The 22,601-nt window shown below is 44.3% G+C and overlaps 1 protein-coding gene across 3 annotated transcripts in view; it reads left to right on the top strand.

Moving 5' to 3' along the window:
- Positions 1-15,547, top strand: part of LOC139582700 (1-phosphatidylinositol 4,5-bisphosphate phosphodiesterase beta-1-like) — a 234,110-nt gene extending 218,563 nt beyond the window's left edge. For 2 of the 3 annotated variants that reach the window (XM_071412939.1, XM_071412938.1), the window contains exon 33: positions 11,379-15,547. In XM_071412939.1, the coding sequence (XP_071269040.1) occupies positions 11,379-11,597 (219 nt within the window). In that variant the 3' untranslated portion in view covers positions 11,598-15,547. The remainder of the gene's footprint in view (positions 1-11,378) is intronic. The other variant, XM_071412941.1, reaches the window with a different exon arrangement.
- The last annotated feature ends 7,054 nt before the right edge of the window (positions 15,548-22,601 follow it).

Raw genomic sequence — 22,601 nt, 5'->3', positions numbered from 1 at the left:
ACTCTGATCTCTCCTCTCCATATAGCTACCTATAGACCCATACTCTGATCTCTCCTCTCCACATAGCTACCTATAGACCCATACTCTGTTCTCTCCTCTCCATATAGCTACCTATAGACCCATACTATCTCCTCTCCATATAGCTACCTATAGACCCATACTCTGATCTCTCCTCTCCATATAGCTACCTATAGACCCATACTCTGATCTCTCCTCTCCACATAGCTACCTATAGACCCATACTCTGTTCTCTCCTCTCCATATAGCTACCTATAGACCCATACTCTGATCTCTCCTCTCCATATAGCTACCTATAGACCCATACTCTGATCTCTCCTCTCCACATAGCTACCTATAGACCCATACTCTGATCTCTCCTCTCCACATTGCTACCTATAGACCCATACTATCTCCTCTCCCTATAGCTACCTATAGACCCTTACTCTGATCTCTCCTCTCCATATAGCTACCTATAGACCCATACTATCTCCTCTCCATACAGCTACCTATAGACCCCTACTCTGATCTCTCCTCTCCACATAGCTACCTATAGACCCATACTCTGTTCTCTCCTCTCCATATAGCTACCTATAGACCCATACTATCTCCTCTCCATATAGCTACCTATAGACCCATACTCTGATCTCTCCTCTCCATATAGCTACCTATAGACCCATACTCTGATCTCTCCTCTCCCTATAGCTACCTATAGACCCATACTATCTCCTCTCCATATAGCTACCTATAGACCCATACTATCTCCTCTCCATATAGCTACCTATAGACCCATACTATCTCCTCTCCATATAGCTACCTATAGACCCATACTCTGATCTCTCCTCTCCATACAGCTACCTATAGACCCATACTCTGTTCTCTCCTCTCCACATAGCTACCTATAGACCCATACTCTGATCTCTCCTCTCCATATAGCTACCTATAGACCCATACTATCTCCTCTCCATATAGCTACCTATAGACCCATACTCTGATCTCTCCTCTCCACATAGCTACCTATAGACCCATACTATCTCCTCTCCCTATAGCTACCTATAGACCCATACTCTGATCTCTCCTCTCCATATAGCTACCTATAGACCCATACTATCTCCTCTCCATACAGCTACCTATAGACCCCTACTCTGATCTCTCCTCTCCACATAGCTACCTATAGACCCATACTCTGTTCTCTCCTTTCCATATAGCTACCTATAGACTCATACTATCTCCTCTCCATATAGCTACATATAGACCCATACTCTGATCTCTCCTCTCCATATAGCTACCTATAGACCCCTACTCTGATCTCTCCTCTCCACATAGCTACCTATAGACCCATACTCTGTTCTCTCCTCTCCATATAGCTACCTATAGACCCATACTATCTCCTCTCCATATAGCTACCTATAGACCCATACTCTGATCTCTCCTCTCCATATAGCTACCTATAGACCCCTACTCTGATCTCTCCTCTCCACATAGCTACCTATAGACCCATACTCTGATCTCTCCTCTCCACATAGCTACCTATAGACCCATACTATCTCCTCTCCCTATAGCTACCTATAGACCCATACTCTGATCTCTCCTCTCCATATAGCTACCTATAGACCCCTACTCTGATCTCTCCTCTCCACATAGCTACCTATAGACCCATACTCTGATCTCTCCTCTCCATATAGCTACCTATAGACCCACACTATCTCCTCTCCATATAGCTACCTATAGACCCATACTATCTCCTCTCCATATAGCTACCTATAGACCCATACTCTGTTCTCTCCTCTCCACATAGCTACCTATAGATCCATACTATCTCCTCCCCATATAGCTACCTATAGACCCATACTATCTCCTCTCCATATAGCTACCTAAAGACCCATACTCTGTTCTCTCCTCTCCACATAACTACCTATAGACCCATACTCTGATCTCTCCTCTCCATATAGCTACCTATAGACCCATACTATCTCCTCTCCATATAGCTACCTATAGACCCATACTCTGTTCTCTCCTCTCCACATAGCTACCTATAGACCCATACTCTGATCTCTCCTCTCCATATAGCTACCTATAGACCCATACTATCTCCTCTCCATATAGCTACCTATAGACCCATACTCTGATCTCTCCTCTCCACATAGCTACCTATAGACCCCTACTCTGATCTCTCCTCTCCACATAGCTACCTATAGACCCATACTCTGATCTCTCCTCTCCACATAGCTACCTATAGACCCATACTATCTCCTCTCCCTATAGCTACCTATAGACCCCTACTCTGATCTCTCCTCTCCACATAGCTACCTATAGACCCATACTCTGTTCTCTCCTCTCCATATAGCTACCTATAGACCCATACTATCTCCTCTCCATATAGCTACCTATAGACCCATACTCTGATCTCTCCTCTCCATATAGCTACCTATAGACCCCTACTCTGATCTCTCCTCTCCACATAGCTACCTATAGACCCATACTCTGTTCTCTCCTCTCCATATAGCTACCTATAGACCCATACTATCTCCTCTCCATATAGCTACCTATAGACCCATACTCTGATCTCTCCTCTCCATATAGCTACCTATAGACCCCTACTTTGATCTCTCCTCTCCACATAGCTACCTATAGACCCATACTCTGATCTCTCCTCTCCATATAGCTACCTATAGACCCCTACTCTGATCTCTCCTCTCCACATAGCTACCTATAGACCCATACTCTGATCTCTCCTCTACACATAGCTACCTATAGACCCATACTCTGTTCTCTCCTCTCCATACAGCTACCTATAGACCCATACTCTGATCTCTCCTCTCCATACAGCTACCTATAGACCCATACTATCTCCTCTCCATATAGCTACCTATAGACCCATACTCTGATCTCTCCTCCCCATATAGCTACCCATAGACCCATACTATCTCCTCTCCATATAGCTACCTATAGACCCATACTCTGATCTCTCCTCTCCATATAGCTACCTATAGACCCATACTATCTCCTCTCCATATAGCTACCTATAGACCCATACTCTGATCTCTCCTCTCCACATAGCTACCTATAGACCCATACTCTGATCTCTCCTCTCCACATAGCTACCTATAGACCCATACGATCTCCTCTCCATATAGCTACCTATAGACCCATACTCTGATCTCTCCTCTCCATATAGCTACCTATAGACCCATACTATCTCCTCTCCATATAGCTACCTATAGACCCATACTCTGATCTCTCCTCTCCCTATAGCTACCTATAGACCCATACTATCTCCTCTCCATATAGCTACCTATAGACCCATACTATCTCCTCTCCATATAGCTACCTATAGACCCATACTCTGATCTCTCCTCTCCCTATAGCTACCTATAGACCCATACTCTGATCTCTCCTCTCCATATAGCTACCTATAGACCCATACTCTGATCTCTCCTCTCCATATAGCTACCTATAGACCCATACTCTGATCTCTCCTCTCCATATAGCTACCTATAGACCCATACTATCTCCTCTCCATATAGCTACCTATAGACCCATACTCTGTTCTCTCCTCTCCACATAGCTACCTATAGATCCATACTATCTCCTCCCCATATAGCTACCTATAGACCCATACTATCTCCTCTCCATATAGCTACCTAAAGACCCATACTCTGTTCTCTCCTCTCCACATAACTACCTATAGACCCATACTCTGATATCTCCTCTCCATATAGCTACCTATAGACCCATACTCTGATCTCTCCTCTCCATATAGCTACCTATAGACCCATACTATCTCCTCTCCATACAGCTACCTATAGACCCCTACTCTGATCTCTCCTCTCCACATAGCTACCTATAGACCAATACTCTGTTCTCTCCTCTCCATATAGCTACCTATAGACCCATACTATCTCCTCTCCATATAGCTACCTATAGACCCATACTCTGATCTCTCCTCTCCATATAGCTACCTATAGACCCCTACTCTGATATCTCCTCTTCACATAGCTACCTATAGACCCATACTATGTTCTCTCCTCTCCATATAGCTACCTATAGACCCATACTATCTCCTCTCCATATAGCTACCTATAGACCCATACTCTGATCTCTCCTCTCCATATAGCTACCTATAGACCCCTACTCTGATCTCTCCTCTCCACATAGCTACCTATAGACCCATACTCTGATCTCTCCTCTCCATATAGCTACCTATAGACCCCTACTCTGATCTCTCCTCTCCACATAGCTACCTATAGACCAATACTCTGATCTCTCCTCTCCATATAGCTACCTATAGACCCCTACTCTGATCTCTCCTCTCCACATAGCTACCTATAGACCCCTACTCTGATCTCTCTTCTCCACATAGCTACCTATAGACCCATACTCTGTTCTCTCCTCTCCATACAGCTACCTATAGACCCATACTCTGATCTCTCCTCTCCATATAGCTACCTATAGACCCATACTATCTCCTCTCCATATAGCTACCTATAGACCCATACTCTGATCTCTCCTCTCCATATAGCTACCTATAGACCCATACTATCTCCTCTCCATATAGCTACCTATAGACCCATACTCTGATCTCTCCTCTCCATAAAGCTACCTATAGACCCATACTATCTCCTCTCCATATAGCTACCTATAGACCCATACTCTGATCTCTCCTCTCCACATAGCTACCTATAGACCCATACTCTGTTCTCTCCTCTCCATACAGCTACCTATAGACCCATACTCTGATCTCTCCTCTCCATATAGCTACCTATAGACCCATACTATCTCCTCTCCATATAGCTACCTATAGACCCATACTCTGATCTCTCCTCTCCACATAGCTACCTATAGACCCATACTATCTCCTCTCCATATAGCTACCTATAGACCCATACTCTGATCTCTCCTCTCCATATAGCTACCTATAGACCCATACTATCTCCTCTCCATATAGCTACCTATAGACCCATACTATGATCTCTCCTCTCCATATAGCTACCTATAGACCCATACTATCTCCTCTCCATATAGCTACCTATAGACCCATACTCTGATCTCTCCTCTCCCTATAGCTACCTATAGACCCATACTATCTCCTCTCCATATAGCTACCTATAGACCCATACTATCTCCTCTCCATATAGCTACCTATAGACCCATACTCTGATCTCTCCTCTCCCTATAGCTACCTATAGACCCATACTCTGATCTCTCCTCTCCATATAGCTACCTATAGACCCATACTCTGATCTCTCCTCTCCATATAGTTACCTATAGACCCATACTATCTCCTCTCCATATAGCTACCTATAGACCCATACTCTGATCTCTCCTCTCCATATAGCTACTTATAGACCCATACTCTGTTCTCTCCTCTCCCTATAGCTACCTATAGACCCATACTATCTCCTCTCCATATAGCTACCTATAGACCCATACTCTGATCTCTCCTCTCCACATAGCTACCTATAGACCCATACTATCTCCTCTCCATATAGCTACCTATAGACCCATACTCTGATCTCTCCTCTCCATATAGCTACCTATAGACCCATACTATCTCCTCTCCACATAGCTACCTATAGACCCATACTATCTCCTCTCCATATAGCTACCTATAGACCCATACTCTGATCTCTCCTCTCCATATAGCTACCTATAGACCCATACTATCTCCTCTCCATATAGCTACCTATAGACCCATACTATGATCTCTCCTCTCCATATAGCTACCTATAGACCCATACTATCTCCTCTCCATATAGCTACCTATAGACCCATACTCTGATCTCTCCTCTCCCTATAGCTACCTATAGACCCATACTATCTCCTCTCCATATAGCTACCTATAGACCCATACTATCTCCTCTCCATATAGCTACCTATAGACCCATACTCTGATCTCTCCTCTCCCTATAGCTACCTATAGACCCATACTCTGATCTCTCCTCTCCATATAGCTACCTATAGACCCATACTCTGATCTCTCCTCTCCATATAGCTACTTATAGACCCATACTCTGTTCTCTCCTCTCCCTATAGCTACCTATAGACCCATACTATCTCCTCTCCATATAGCTACCTATAGACCCATACTCTGATCTCTCCTCTCCACATAGCTACCTATAGACCCATACTATCTCCTCTCCATATAGCTACCTATAGACCCATACTCTGATCTCTCCTCTCCATATAGCTACCTATAGACCCATACTATCTCCTCTCCATATAGCTACCTATAGACCCATACTATGATCTCTCCTCTCCATATAGCTACCTATAGACCCATACTATCTCCTCTCCATATAGCTACCTATAGACCCATACTCTGATCTCTCCTCTCCCTATAGCTACCTATAGACCCATACGATCTCCTCTCCATATAGCTACCTATAGACCCATACTATCTCCTCTCCATATAGCTACCTATAGACCCATACTCTGATCTCTCCTCTCCCTATAGCTACCTATAGACCCATACTCTGATCTCTCCTCTCCATATAGCTACCTATAGACCCATACTCTGATCTCTCCTCTCCATATAGTTACCTATAGACCCATACTATCTCCTCTCCATATAGCTACCTATAGACCCATACTCTGATCTCTCCTCTCCATATAGCTACTTATAGACCCATACTCTGTTCTCTCCTCTCCCTATAGCTACCTATAGACCCATACTATCTCCTCTCCATATAGCTACCTATAGACCCATACTCTGGTCTCTCCTCTCCATACAGCTACCTATAGACCCATACTCTGATCTCTCCTCTCCATATAGCTACCTATAGACCCATACTATCTCCTCTCCATATAGCTACCTATAGACCCATACTATCTCCTCTCCATATAGCTACCTATAGACCCATACTCTGATCTCTCCTCTCCCTATAGCTACCTATAGACCCATACTATCTCCTCTCCATATAGCTACCTATAGACCCATACTATCTCCTCTCCATATAGCTACCTATAGACCCATACTCTGATCTCTCCTCTCCCTATAGCTACCTATAGACCCATACTCTGATCTCTCCTCTCCATATAGCTACCTATAGACCCATACTCTGATCTCTCCTCTCCATATAGTTACCTATAGACCTATACTATCTCCTCTCCATATAGCTACCTATAGACCCATACTCTGATCTCTCCTCTCCATATAGCTACCTATAGACCCATACTATCTCCTCTCCATATAGCTACCTATAGACCCATACTATCTCCTCTCCATATAGCTACCTAAAGACCCATACTCTGTTCTCTCCTCTCCACATAACTACCTATGGACCCATACTCTGATATCTCCTCTCCATATAGCTACCTATAGACCCATACTCTGATCTCTCCTCTCCATATAGCTACCTATAGACCCATACTCTGATCTCTCCTCTCCATACAGCTACCTATAGACCCCTACTCTGATCTCTCCTCTCCACATAGCTACCTATAGACCCATACTCTGTTCTCTCCTCTCCATATAGCTACCTATAGACCCATACTATCTCCTCTCCATATAGCTACCTATAGACCCATACTCTGATCTCTCCTCTCCATATAGCTACCTATAGACCCCTACTCTGATATCTCCTCTTCACATAGCTACCTATAGACCCATACTATGTTCTCTCCTCTCCATATAGCTACCTATAGACCCATACTATCTCCTCTCCATATAGCTACCTATAGACCCATACTCTGATCTCTCCTCTCCATATAGCTACCTATAGACCCCTACTCTGATCTCTCCTCTCCACATAGCTACCTATAGACCCATACTCTGATCTCTCCTCTCCATATAGCTACCTATAGACCCCTACTCTGATCTCTCCTCTCCACATAGCTACCTATAGACCAATACTCTGATCTCTCCTCTCCATATAGCTACCTATAGACCCCTACTCTGATCTCTCCTCTCCACATAGCTACCTATAGACCCCTACTCTGATCTCTCTTCTCCACATAGCTACCTATAGACCCATACTCTGTTCTCTCCTCTCCATACAGCTACCTATAGACCCATACTCTGATCTCTCCTCTCCATATAGCTACCTATAGACCCATACTATCTCCTCTCCATATAGCTACCTATAGACCCATACTCTGATCTCTCCTCTCCATATAGCTACCTATAGACCCATACTCTGATCTCTCCTCTCCATATAGTTACCTATAGACCTATACTATCTCCTCTCCATATAGCTACCTATAGACCCATACTCTGATCTCTCCTCTCCATATAGCTACCTATAGACCCATACTATCTCCTCTCCATATAGCTACCTATAGACCCATACTATCTCCTCTCCATATAGCTACCTAAAGACCCATACTCTGTTCTCTCCTCTCCACATAACTACCTATGGACCCATACTCTGATATCTCCTCTCCATATAGCTACCTATAGACCCATACTCTGATCTCTCCTCTCCATATAGCTACCTATAGACCCATACTCTGATCTCTCCTCTCCATACAGCTACCTATAGACCCCTACTCTGATCTCTCCTCTCCACATAGCTACCTATAGACCCATACTCTGTTCTCTCCTCTCCATATAGCTACCTATAGACCCATACTATCTCCTCTCCATATAGCTACCTATAGACCCATACTCTGATCTCTCCTCTCCATATAGCTACCTATAGACCCCTACTCTGATATCTCCTCTTCACATAGCTACCTATAGACCCATACTATGTTCTCTCCTCTCCATATAGCTACCTATAGACCCATACTATCTCCTCTCCATATAGCTACCTATAGACCCATACTCTGATCTCTCCTCTCCATATAGCTACCTATAGACCCCTACTCTGATCTCTCCTCTCCACATAGCTACCTATAGACCCATACTCTGATCTCTCCTCTCCATATAGCTACCTATAGACCCCTACTCTGATCTCTCCTCTCCACATAGCTACCTATAGACCAATACTCTGATCTCTCCTCTCCATATAGCTACCTATAGACCCCTGACTCACTGATCTCTCCTCTCCACATAGCTACCTAATAGACCCCTACTCTGATCTCTCTCTTCTCCACATAGCTACCTATAGACCCATACTCTGTTACTCTCCTCTCCATATAGCTACCTATAGACCCATACTCTGATCTCTCCTCTCCATAAAGCTACCTATAGACCCATACTATCTCCTCTCCATATAGCTACCTATAGACCCATACTCTGATCTCTCCTCTCCACATAGCTACCTATAGACCCATACTCTGTTCTCTCCTCTCCATACAGCTACCTATAGACCCATACTCTGATCTCTCCTCTCCATATAGCTACCTATAGACCCATACTATCTCCTCTCCATATAGCTACCTATAGACCCATACTCTGATCTCTCCTCTCCACATAGCTACCTATAGACCCATACTATCTCCTCTCCATATAGCTACCTATAGACCCATACTCTGATCTCTCCTCTCCATATAGCTACCTATAGACCCATACTATGATCTCTCCTCTCCCTATAGCTACCTATAGACCCATACTGATCCTCCTCTCCATATAGCTACCTATAGACCCATACTATCTCCTCTCCATATAGCTACCTATAGACCCATACTCTGATCTCTCCTCTCCCTATAGCTACCTATAGACCCATACTATCTCCTCTCCATATAGCTACCTATAGACCCATACTATCTCCTCTCCATATAGCTACCTATAGACCCATACTCTGATCTCTCCTCTCCCTATAGCTACCTATAGACCCATACTCTGATCTCTCCTCTCCATATAGCTACCTATAGACCCATACTCTGATCTCTCCTCTCCATATAGTTACCTATAGACCCATACTATCTCCTCTCCATATAGCTACCTATAGACCCATACTCTGATCTCTCCTCTCCATATAGCTACTTATAGACCCATACTCTGTTCTCTCCTCTCCCTATAGTTACCTATAGACCCATACTATCTCCTCTCCATATAGCTACCTATAGACCCATACTCTGATCTCTCCTCTCCACATAGCTACCTATAGACCCATACTATCTCCTCTCCATATAGCTACCTATAGACCCATACTCTGATCTCTCCTCTCCATATAGCTACCTATAGACCCATACTATCTCCTCTCCACATAGCTACCTATAGACCCATACTATCTCCTCTCCATATAGCTACCTATAGACCCATACTCTGATCTCTCCTCTCCATATAGCTACCTATAGACCCATACTATCTCCTCTCCATATAGCTACCTATAGACCCATACTATGATCTCTCCTCTCCATATAGCTACCTATAGACCCATACTATCTCCTCTCCATATAGCTACCTATAGACCCATACTCTGATCTCTCCTCTCCCTATAGCTACCTATAGACCCATACTATCTCCTCTCCATATAGCTACCTATAGACCCATACTATCTCCTCTCCATATAGCTACCTATAGACCCATACTCTGATCTCTCCTCTCCCTATAGCTACCTATAGACCCATACTCTGATCTCTCCTCTCCATATAGCTACCTATAGACCCATACTCTGATCTCTCCTCTCCATATAGTTACCTATAGACCCATACTATCTCCTCTCCATATAGCTACCTATAGACCCATACTCTGATCTCTCCTCTCCATATAGCTACTTATAGACCCATACTCTGTTCTCTCCTCTCCCTATAGCTACCTATAGACCCATACTATCTCCTCTCCATATAGCTACCTATAGACCCATACTCTGATCTCTCCTCTCCACATAGCTACCTATAGACCCATACTATCTCCTCTCCATATAGCTACCTATAGACCCATACTCTGATCTCTCCTCTCCATATAGCTACCTATAGACCCATACTATCTCCTCTCCATATAGCTACCTATAGACCCATACTATGATCTCTCCTCTCCATATAGCTACCTATAGACCCATACTATCTCCTCTCCATATAGCTACCTATAGACCCATACTCTGATCTCTCCTCTCCCTATAGCTACCTATAGACCCATACTATCTCCTCTCCATATAGCTACCTATAGACCCATACTATCTCCTCTCCATATAGCTACCTATAGACCCATACTCTGATCTCTCCTCTCCCTATAGCTACCTATAGACCCATACTCTGATCTCTCCTCTCCATATAGCTACCTATAGACCCATACTCTGATCTCTCCTCTCCATATAGTTACCTATAGACCCATACTATCTCCTCTCCATATAGCTACCTATAGACCCATACTCTGATCTCTCCTCTCCATATAGCTACTTATAGACCCATACTCTGTTCTCTCCTCTCCCTATAGCTACCTATAGACCCATACTATCTCCTCTCCATATAGCTACCTATAGACCCATACTCTGGTCTCTCCTCTCCATACAGCTACCTATAGACCCATACTCTGATCTCTCCTCTCCATGTAGCTGCAGAGTGAGCTGGACCAGGAGTACCAGGACAAGTTCAGACGGTTGCCTCTAGAGATCCAGGAGTTTGTCCATTACAGCAGCAAGGCCAAGTTTAGCGACGACAGTCCCCATGGCAACCTGTCTGTCTCTTCGACGACCGAGAGGCTCAACCACAAGTCACAGTCGGAGGACGATACAGAAGACTCGTCGGAAAGAGTGTTTGACACGCCCCTTTAGGACAAATCTGAAATGCCACCCTATTCCCTACTGTCTATAGTGCACTACTTTTGGCCAGAGTCTCATATAAGAGTAATGCATTATAGGCTGCCATTTCAGACACATCCAGAGTCTTTGAGACACCCCTTTAGAGACTAAACCCCTCCCCTTCCTCTGAACTGGACAGTTCTGGTTGGTCGTTCTGGCTCGAGGTGGAAATTGCCACTCTAAGCACAGATCTAGGAACAGATTACCCTGCGCTCAAGCCTAACTTTAACCAGTAGGGGTTCAAACAATGTCTGACCCTGGACCAGTAGTAGGGAGTACCTACTCTGTAGTTCTATTCAGATATGTAAATACTTGTTTTGTATTTGTGTGTTTTGTTGTTTTCCCCTGGAGCGGTGTGGATCTTTTGGTACAGGATATGGGTATTTTTGACTAGGCACTAACTATGCGCAGAAACAAAGTTACTTACTTGAACTATTGCACAGACAGAATACTTTCTTTTTTATGTTTTTAATATGTTCCTACTTTTTAAACAAGAAAAATTATTAGGTGTTAGATTAGGTTCCCACAATGTTGACCAAGTGCAGGTCGGTCAGTGGTGCCAATGTTTTGATTTCACTGTGCACTTAGATGGTAATTAATAGTATCATTATGACATTGGCACTGCAATGTGAAGTGTTTGCACTTCACATTGTCCCAAGTAAAGTAAAGTCATGGTAAATTGAACTTCTTGTCCAAACACTGTGGACACAATCTTTATTTAAAATGAAGAATCCCTCCTCATGTATATTTTGCACTGAAGGCTTTCTACAGAACTAACTCTTCTATTCTCTTCTAACCCCCAAGCACTGAAGGATTTCTGGTTTTATTTTGTCCTTTCCAAAGTAGGCCTACTCTACTGTTTTTATCCTGTTTTGACCTGGCCAAGACGTATTTATTTTCTAGATTTATTTTTTCATTTTTACACATTAGGTTGACACATTAGGTTCTATATTGTTAAATTGTTTATGTTTAATCCTGCCAGGGAGGGGGTGAGGGATGTAAGGAGGGTGATGAGGATAAAGGGATGGAAGAAAGAGTAAATCATGTATCTGTATGTTCTTTACCAATTGAACATGTTAGCAGAAAATACATAACATAAATGTAAAATGAACTCAAACTGAAACTGCAAAATGTTACTATGGATGAGATGACATTGTTTGTACAGTACAAGTGATAAACTACAGGTGTTGATATGAGATGAAAAGCAACATGACTATATCACTGCCCCTTACCAATGACTGAAATTGTTAACAAACACACACACACACACACACACACACACACACACACACACACACACACACACACACACACACACACACACACACACACACACACACACACACACACACACACACACACACACACACACACACACACACACACACACACACACACACACACACTTGACCCATTAACAGAAGACACTAAAATGATGTCCCAGTCCTTTCACCTGTTGGAGCGGTTACTACATTACATTTAGACCCTAGACACAGTTTTGTGATCACACTTCTACATGTCCCAACTGTTTATTCAATGGTTTTACTCCTTCTTTGGCAAGTAATTATTGCCTAAGACAGCCACCACAGATAAAGTTTGCAACATGGGAGTGGTAGATTTTAATTTCTAAATCAAACTATTGAAGGTAATTTCATGTCTGTGTAAAATATTGAGATTACCACCCTTTACGGGATCTTGAACACTATTGGTCCATACCTCTTTTGATATGTGACGTCATACTTAACTAAACTGTCAATCAAAGACCCATATGATGTTTTTTAGTTTCCAATCTGTACAGTACTATACATACACCACATGTATCATGTCTGATATTGGAAAACTTATTTCAATTGATTAAAGGTCCAATGCAGCCGTTTTTATCTCAATATCAAATCAATTCTGGGTAAAAAATTAAATAGCTTACTGTAATTGTTTTAAATAAAAATTGTCAAAAAGAAACAAAAATGTATTATTAGCAAAAGTAATTTCTCAAGCAAGAATTTTGCTGGGACCTTCTGGGAGTGGTCTGAGTGGGGAGGGAGAAACTAAAAACTAGCTGTTATTGGCAGAGAGTTTTGGAACGCTTTCTTATTGATCTATTAAATAATTTAACACCTGGTGATGTCACCAGGCAGACCAAAACTCCATCCCACTAAAACCGACTGAAAAAAATAATAATCTAACGGCTCTTTAGTGCTGAGCGATTAACCAACATTTTATTTTTGGTTATTAAACAACTGATTGACCAACGTGGGTTCAATTACCTGAATTGTATTTAGTAAAAAAAAATGTGAACCCAACGTGCCGTTTCTCTAGAGAGAAATCTGAGAAATCAAGTCAAGAGCTATGTGGGACGCTGGGCTGGAGGGAGTTGTAGTTTTCATTAAGCAAATATTCGACCTAGTTCAGCGCAGAAATGTGGTAATTAACTACAATAACCACAACTCATTGCGCCAGTTTTTCCCGGCTCGAGACGGATCAGAGGAAGAGGTGAAGCGAGAGGTTTCACTCTCACCAAAATCTGTCCAAGATAAACCCAATTCGTTTCGATGGGTTTATTTTGGATTTGTATAAATAAAGGTTAATCTTTTCTTTTTTTAAGCTTGTTGCCTGCCTTCACGCCTTTGGGACAACGACTCCCATTGTTTGGGCATAGACATGAGCATCTCGTCATTGTATACAGATCTTCTACGCCTGCTATGTATACACACAGAACGCATAAGACCGCATGAGAGAGGAATGTGCATAACATAACAACGAGAGGGTCAGGGACAGTTCGTGAAAGTATAGTTTATCTACTTTTAAGAACTAATAAAATGATTTTGTCAGACAGCTCTGTACTTAGGCAGGCTAGCTAAATAGGATGACTAAAGACAATACAGTATGGGGAGCACATAACGTTAGATGGCCTGGCTGGCAGACTGCTACTGCCTGAACTGAGATGATTACTTTAAGGAATGAAAAATAATAAAGTAATTAAATAAAAACTAAGTAATATACACAACTGAATATTTTATTATGTCATAGTAATTTCCTATTATTCTGATGTTCGATGTGGACCTGACAGAGACAATGGAATATGTTCAATGTTTTGGCAATTGAATGTTCACTATTTTTGGTTTTAGAATTTCCATTAAAAAGCTCTAAAGTCATTATTTCATAATATATTTCATGTTTTAAAAAATTATCGAAACCGAAATCAAAAACCGTGATTATTTTTTTTATGATCGAAACCGAACCAACCTTAAAAAGCACTAATCACTCAGCACTACAGCTGTTACACTAAAAGGGCATTATCATAATTTTCACAATTTCACAGTATTATTCCAACCTCATAGTGTAGAAATATAAATAAAAGACAGAAAGATGTCGTTTTTGACTGCACTGGGCCTTGAATCATTTTAAAGTGAAGAATCACATTATAAAGTGTCAAGTACAACTTGGTTTCTATAAAGACGATTGTTGTTGATGTGGGAGTCCTGTGCCTTTTGAATTGGTTTGCCTTGTTTTGATGTTGAATGTGTGAAATGCATCATTGTGTAAATTGCCATTGTACTATACAAAGCTGTCTGTTATTGAATAGACTGTGTGCACTTTTAGTACGGTAACACTACTGAGTAAAAAAACACTTGTGATAATGAACAGTATTTTGAGAAGTATCTCCTAAAAAAGACAATAATGCTAGACATGTATTTTTATTTTGTCGTGAACCACTTTAACAGTTTCTGTTCATCAATTTGTGTATGCATTTTGTTGTAAATGTGTGTATGATGTAAAGGCAAAACATTGAGACGAAGATGACGGGGATGATGATGGTGATGATGATGGTGGTGTTGATGATGGTGATGATCGTAGTAGAGTAGTGTAAAGGTAATCTGCTTGTAATTAATAAATGTGGCTATAATTGTACATTGCTAAAGTGAGCACTTGTCTTTGTGTTGATTTGTAGTTGCTATGATAGATGTTATTTCCTACAATGCAGTTTCACTTCCTCCACTGTCCCTGTCCCCTTACTGCACTCAAATCAGTGGTCCTCTGATTGCAAACACAAGTGACTACCTGCTTGATAACGTGCAAACCAGTTGCGCCTCTGAAAATAATCTGATTCAAGTGGCGCTATTGGTGACATTTCAAGCTGTGAGGTGAGTTTACCCGGTATGATCTGCCTCTGTTACACAGAGTTATTCACATCCAGGCCTCAAGGTCTCAGTCCTGGATTATGGTGGGGGATGGGATGTATTTTTTAATGGCTTCAATGCAATACTGTGATGATGAGGACTCATGTGTGCCTGTTCACATTTGATAAAATAATCATGTGTTCACTACAAAGGCCGTACTCTTCATTTACAGAGGGGTGTTGATTCCTGGTAATCCTCATTACATCAAGTATACAGGAAAAAGACAGGGACAACAGTAAACCTACTTCACTCAATACACTGACGCATAGCCGTACATTTATTTGCAAATGTTTTGTCAAAACCTTTTTTCCCGCGTTGGCACTGCAGACAGATATAACAGTCCACTAATACAGGACTATTAAAGGCCCAGTGCACTACTTTTGTGACGATTTTATTGTTTTTCAAAAACAAAAAAAGAACATTTCGTAATATTTTTTTATTGTTGATTTTTCAGGGGGACATGCAGCACCCCAGCAACCCCTGCTTCCCGCAGCTATGCACTGACGGGTTTCATTCACTGTTTTCTGCGGTTTTTCATTCACAGTAAGGCACAAAAAAACAGGATGAGGCAAGAGGTACAGAAAACAGGGACAGAAGAGAGGTGTGAATGGAACTAGGTAGGGAAGACGGAACAGTTGAAAGAGAATCATTCAAAGAAAAACCCACTCTGATCATTCTACCAGAGAAGCCTATTGCACAAACATTGATCAAAGCACAACCACATGTCCCCATCCACTTAGGCGGTGGGAGTACCCGTATAGGTGTGTGTGTGTGTGAACGCATGTGTGTGTGTAACGTGGATGTGTGTGTGTGTGTGTGTGTGTGACATAGATGAATGCCCCGTGCATGTTGGTGTGTGAGAGAGGCAGGGGGATTTCTATGGCCTACTTCCGATTATCATCTCCTAGGTAACAGTAACCCCTTTACATCCGAATAACAGGAACACATGAATTAACCCACGTCAATGAATCAACACATTATTAAAAACCTTTTAGACCAGGGATCCTAGTGAGCCGCAGACAGACATTGTACACAAACAATAGAATCACTTGAAATGACCATTGAACACCTATTGCTGACGGAACCTTACATATTGATTACTCAGGTTCACACACCTGGTTTCCCAGGTAGAAATGAGTCATTGATTTACAGGAAAGAAGGAAGACCGTTATACACGGTGACTCTCCAGGACCAGAGCTGACTACCTCTACCTTACACACCGAGGCGTATGGGAAACATTTGCTGCAAACATATTGTTGTGAACCCTTTCGAACAACAGCCACAGTTCAGGGTCACATATTATTGTTATGAACCATTTCCAAGAACACAGCTATTATGTCATCATGTACTATTAGTGTGTGTGTGTGTGCGCGTATGTGTGTGTTTGTGTGTGCACGAAAAGGCAGACCATGAACTTCCAAGAATTTGACTAGCGTGGTCTGTAATGAGGTTAAATATAGGGTAGTCTATCAGTGCAAAACAGCAACAACACTTGTGATCACATTACTTTGGCACATTGCACTGTAATTACAATGACTGTCAAATTAAAATCAAATCAAATGTTATTTGTCACATGTGCCGAATACAACAGGTGTAGTGGGCCTTACAGTGAAATGCTTCTTTACAAGCCCTTAACCAAAAATGCTTTACGAAGTTTTAAGAAAAAAATAAGTGTTCAGTAAAAATGAGATAAGTTAAACAGAAAATAAAAGTAACAAATAATTCAACAGCAGCAGTAAAATAACAATAGCGAGGCTATATACAGGGGGTACTGTTACAGAGTCAATGTGCGGGGGCACTGGTTAGTCGAGGTAATTTAGGTAATATGTACATGTAGGTAAAGTTAAAGTGACTATGCATAGATAATAAACAGAGAGTAGCAGCAGCGTAAAAGAGGGGTCTGGGTAGCCCTTTGATTAGCTGTTCAGGAGCCTTATGGCTTGGGGGTAGAAGCTGTTAAGAAGCATTTTGGACCTAGACTTGGTGCTCCGGTACCGCTTGCCGTGCGGTAGCAGCGAGAACAGTCTATGACTAGGGTGGCTGGAGTCTTTGAGAATTTTTAGGGCCTTCCTCTGACACCACCTGGTATAGAGGTTCTGGATGGCAGGAAGCTTGGCCTCAGTGATGTACTGGGCCGTACGCACTACTGTTGTCACGTTCCTGACCTTGTTTTCCTTTTGTATAGTTGTGTTTAGTGGGTCAGGACGTGAGCTGGGTGGGCAGTCTGTGTTTGTTCTATGTTAAGTGTCAGGTTTAATTGACCTTGTATGGCTCTCAATCAGAGGCAGGTGTTTTACGTTTTCCTCTGATTGAGAACCATATATAGGGAGGTTGTTTCACATTGTTTGTTGTGGGTGGTTGTATCGCGTGTCTGTATTCGTTACCACACGGGACTGTTTCGTTTGTCGTTCATGTATGTAGTCTGTTCCTGTTCGTGCGTTCTTCGTCTATTGTAAGTTCTCAAGTCAGGTCTGTCTACATCGTTTTGTTGTTTTGTAGTCTGTTAAAGTGTTTGTGTTTCGTCTTACTTTATTAAAACTCATGTCATCATACCTCGCTGCACATTGGTCTTCTGATCCCTCTCTCCTCTCCTCGTCCGAGGAGGAGGAAGAGCTAGAGAATCGTTACAGAACCACCCACCTAACAAGGATCAAGCAGCGGGGAGAAGGGCAGCGACAGCAACTGCAGAAATCCCAGGACTCCTGGACATGGGAGGAGATCTTGAACGGAGAAGGACCCTGGGCACAGGCTGGGGAGTATCGCCGCCCCAAAGCTGAGCTGGAGAAAGCGAAAGCTGAGCGGCGGCGATATGAGGAGGCAGCAAGGCAGCGCGACAGGTACGAGAGGCAGCCCCATAATTTTTTTTGGGGGGGGCTAGAGAGGTGTGTGGCTAAGCCAGGTAGCAGACCTGAGCGCACTCCTCGTGCTTATTATAAGCAACGCGTCACTGGTCAGGCACCGTGTTATGCGGTTAAGCGCACGGTGTCGCCAGTGCGTGCCCATAGCCCGGTGTGCTATAGGGCAGCCCCCCGAAAGTGTTGTGTGAGTGTGGGCATCCAGCCGGGGCGTATTGTGCCTGCTCAGCACGTCTGGTCTCCGGTACGCAGTTTCGGTCCAGGGTATCCTGCGCCGGCTCTGCGTGCTGTGTCTCCGGGGCGCTGGGAGGGTGCAGTGCGTCCTATGCCTACGCTTCGCTCGTACCGGGCAAATGTGGGAGTGGAGCCTAAGGGAGAGGTGCGCGTAGTAGGCACTAGATCTCCAGTGCTCATCCACAGCCCGGTTCAACCTGTGCCTGCACTCTGGAGGGTACGGGCTGGAGTAGTTCTCCAGCCTGGGGGAGTGGTGCCAAGGCTGCGCACCAGAGCTCCAGTGCTCCCTCACAGCCCGGTCCTTCAGGTGCCTTTTAACATCAAGCCTCCTGTAGGTCTCTCCAGCCTGGTGGGTCCTGTGGCAGCCCCACGCACCAGGCTGTCTCTCCGTCTCCTCCCTACAGGTCTGCCAGTCTGCCCAGAACTGCCCGTCTGTCCCGAGCTGTCAGAGCTGCCCGTTTGTCCCGAGCCGTCAGAGCTGGCCGTCTGCCCAGCGGCGCCTGAACTGCCCGTCTGCCCAACGCCGTCTGAACTGTCCGTCTGCCAAGCGCCCGCATGAACTGCCCGTCTGGACTGAGCCTTCAAAGCCGCCCGTCTGCCATGAGCCTGCAAAGCCGCCCGTCTGCCATGAGCCTTCAGAGCCGTCCGCCAGACAGGAGCCGCTAGAGCCTTCCGCCAGACAGGAGCCGCCAGAGCTTTCCGCCAGACAGGAGCAGCCAAAGTCTTCCGCCAGACAGGGTCAGCCAGAGCCTTCCGCCAGACAGGATCAGCCAGAGCCTTCCGCCAGCCATGACCAGCCAGAGCCTTCCGCCAGACAGGATCAGCCAGAGCCTTCCGCCAGCCATGACCAGCCAGAGCCTTCCGCCAGCCATGACCAGCCAGAGCCTTCCGCCAGCCATGACCAGCCAGAGCCTTCCGCCAGCCATGACCAGCCAGAGCCTTCCGCCAGCCATGACCAGCCAGAGCCTTCCGCCAGCCAGGATCCGCCAGAGCCGTCATCCAGCCAGGATCCGCCAGAGCCGTCATCCAGCCAGGATCCGCCAGAGCCGTCATCCAGCCAGGATCCGCCAGAGCCGTCATCCAGCCAGGATCCGCCAGAGCCGTCATCCAGCCAGGATCCGCCAGAGCCGTCATCCAGCCAGGATCTGCCAGAGCCGTCATCCAGCCAGGATCCGCCAGAGCCAGCCAGTCCGGTGCTGCCCCTCAGTCCGGAGCTGCCGCCCCTCAGTCCGGAGCTGCCGCCCCTCAGTCCGGAGCTGCCGCCCCTCAGTCCGGAGCTGCCGTCCCTCAGCCCGGAGCTGCCGTCCCTCAGCCCGGTGCTGCCCCTTATCCCGGTGCTGCCCCTTATCCCGGTGATGCCCCTTAATTTAGGTGGGTTTAGTTGGAGGGTGGTCATTGGGAGGGGGATATGGAAGCGGGGAGTGACTATGGTGGGGTGGGGACAGCGTCCGGAGCCGGAGCCGCCACCGTGGACAGATGCCCACCCAAACCCTCCCCTTGAGGTTGAGTTTTGCGGCCGGAGTCCGCATCTTGGGGGGGGGGGTAATGTCACGTTCCTGACCTTGTTTTCCTTTTGTATAGTTGTGTTTAGTGGGTCAGGACGTGAGCTGGGTGGGCAGTCTGTGTTTGTTCTATGTTAAGTGTCAGGTTTAATTGACCTTGTATGGCTCTCAATCAGAGGCAGGTGTTTTACGTTTTCCTCTAATTGAGAACCATATATAGGGAGGTTGTTTCACATTGTTTGTTGTGGGTGGTTGTATCGCGTGTCTGTATTCGTTACCACACGGGACTGTTTCGTTTGTCGTTCATGTATGTAGTCTGTTCCTGTTCGTGCGTTCTTCGTCTATTGTAAGTAAGTCAGGTCTGTCTACATCGTTTTGTTGTTTTGTAGTCTGTTAAAGTGTTTGTGTTTCGTCTTACTTTATTAAAACTCATGTCATCATACCTCGCTGCACATTGGTCTTCTGAATCTCTCTCCTCTCCTCGTCCGAGGAGGAGGAAGAGCTAGAGAATCGTTACAACTGTCACGCCCTGACCATAGAGAGCTTTTATTCTCTATGTTGGTTAGGTCGGGGTGTGATTAAGGGTGGGTCATCTAGGTGTATTATATTTTTATGTTGGCCTAGTATGGTTCCCAATCAGAGGCAGCTGTTTATCGTTGTCTCTGATTGGGGATCACATTTATGTAGCCATTTTCCTATTGTGTGCTCCTGGAGGATATCCAGGAGGTAAAGACATCCTGGACTTGGGAGGAGATAATGGCAGGAGACGAAAGCCTTCCATGGAAGCAGACGCAAGTGGTGAAGGAAGGAGAGCGACAACGCCGGGGTTCGCGGCCACGACCAAGCCAAAGAAGCCGCCTCCGAATATTTATTTGGGGGGGAACACTGGGTGGTCGGCGAAGTTGGTGTGAGTCAGAGACCGAGGAGTTATTGGACAAATTGGAGGAGAGTGAACGCACACACATACAGACAAACAGACGCACACAATGTCGCTACGCACACTCACTACGCAGCCGACAGAGATTAGTGACCTTGTCCTTGAGACGTACTCCCCGTTCTCTCCCAAATCTCAAGTCAGGTCGGCACCAAGCTCAGACAGTCTGTGTTTAAAATACCATAAAGACATATGGTCTTTACCCTAATTCGGACTAGGACTACACATTTATTGATTATGATTTTATACATTCTAATCAATTCCATACAATTGTATACAAGAATATATCATACCAATACATTGCTAATCATATCCTGCTATATGTTACCCCATCTATTGCAAGCCCAACGGTTTCTCCCCTCTCTGGGTGGGAGACCTCCTTCCCTGCTATCAGATTCACAGTGGTCATAAGTTGTCTGCCAAAGTTCCTTGTCAGCTATGATTCAAACACATTTCACATGTTTTACAGTGACAGGGTGGAATCCTTTTAATTATTGCCTAAACATTAACTACAAAAAATGACACATCTATTTATATTAATATTGTCAATGTCACTCAAAATCAATCTCCCAAAACCAATATGTGTATTTTCATTCCTTATCCATCAATGACAGTTATAGGCCTACATTAGGTATCCTAACACTTCCTGTTTCGGTTTTTATTACAATCTTCATAAAAAACAGTCTTAACCCTCAAAAATAGTCTCATCCAACATTGGCTCCTCGTAGTTAAAAGAAACGGAGCCATCTCCTAGGCCTGGAGGCCCGTATTCGTCATCACACAGGCCGGAGCTCGAAATCGGTCCGTACCTCACCATCTGTTGCGTCATTGACCTCTCCAGAGTCCTGATAAGCAAAACTTTCACACCGGGGACCAAACCAACACCCACACAGAACCAAAACACTCATACAGGTGAAGGTTGCCCACAACACAGTGATTATGACATTTTTCCATTTCCTAAACATACTATCAAACCAATTTGTTAGAGCATTATCTACCCCAGAGTTCTCTGCCAATTCGTGAGCTCATGTGGTTAAACCAGCCAGGGCCTTGGTCACTGATCCGTCTGGAGCTGTGTTATTTGGGATGAAGGTACAGCACATTGTTCCAAATATCACGCAGACCGCTCCCTTCTCAGCTAGTAACATATCCAATGCTATTCTATTCTGCCAATCCTTTTATTGCATCTCTAGTATAATTGATGAAGCGCTGTTGATTATAATAGATATAATTTATCTGATCCACATTCTTATTGAGAGTGGACCACCAGAAAA

This window comes from Salvelinus alpinus, chromosome 8, assembly GCF_045679555.1.
Source record: "Salvelinus alpinus chromosome 8, SLU_Salpinus.1, whole genome shotgun sequence".
Lineage (NCBI taxonomy): Eukaryota > Metazoa > Chordata > Actinopteri > Salmoniformes > Salmonidae > Salvelinus > Salvelinus alpinus.
This window is presented reverse-complemented; position numbering and strand designations above follow the sequence as displayed.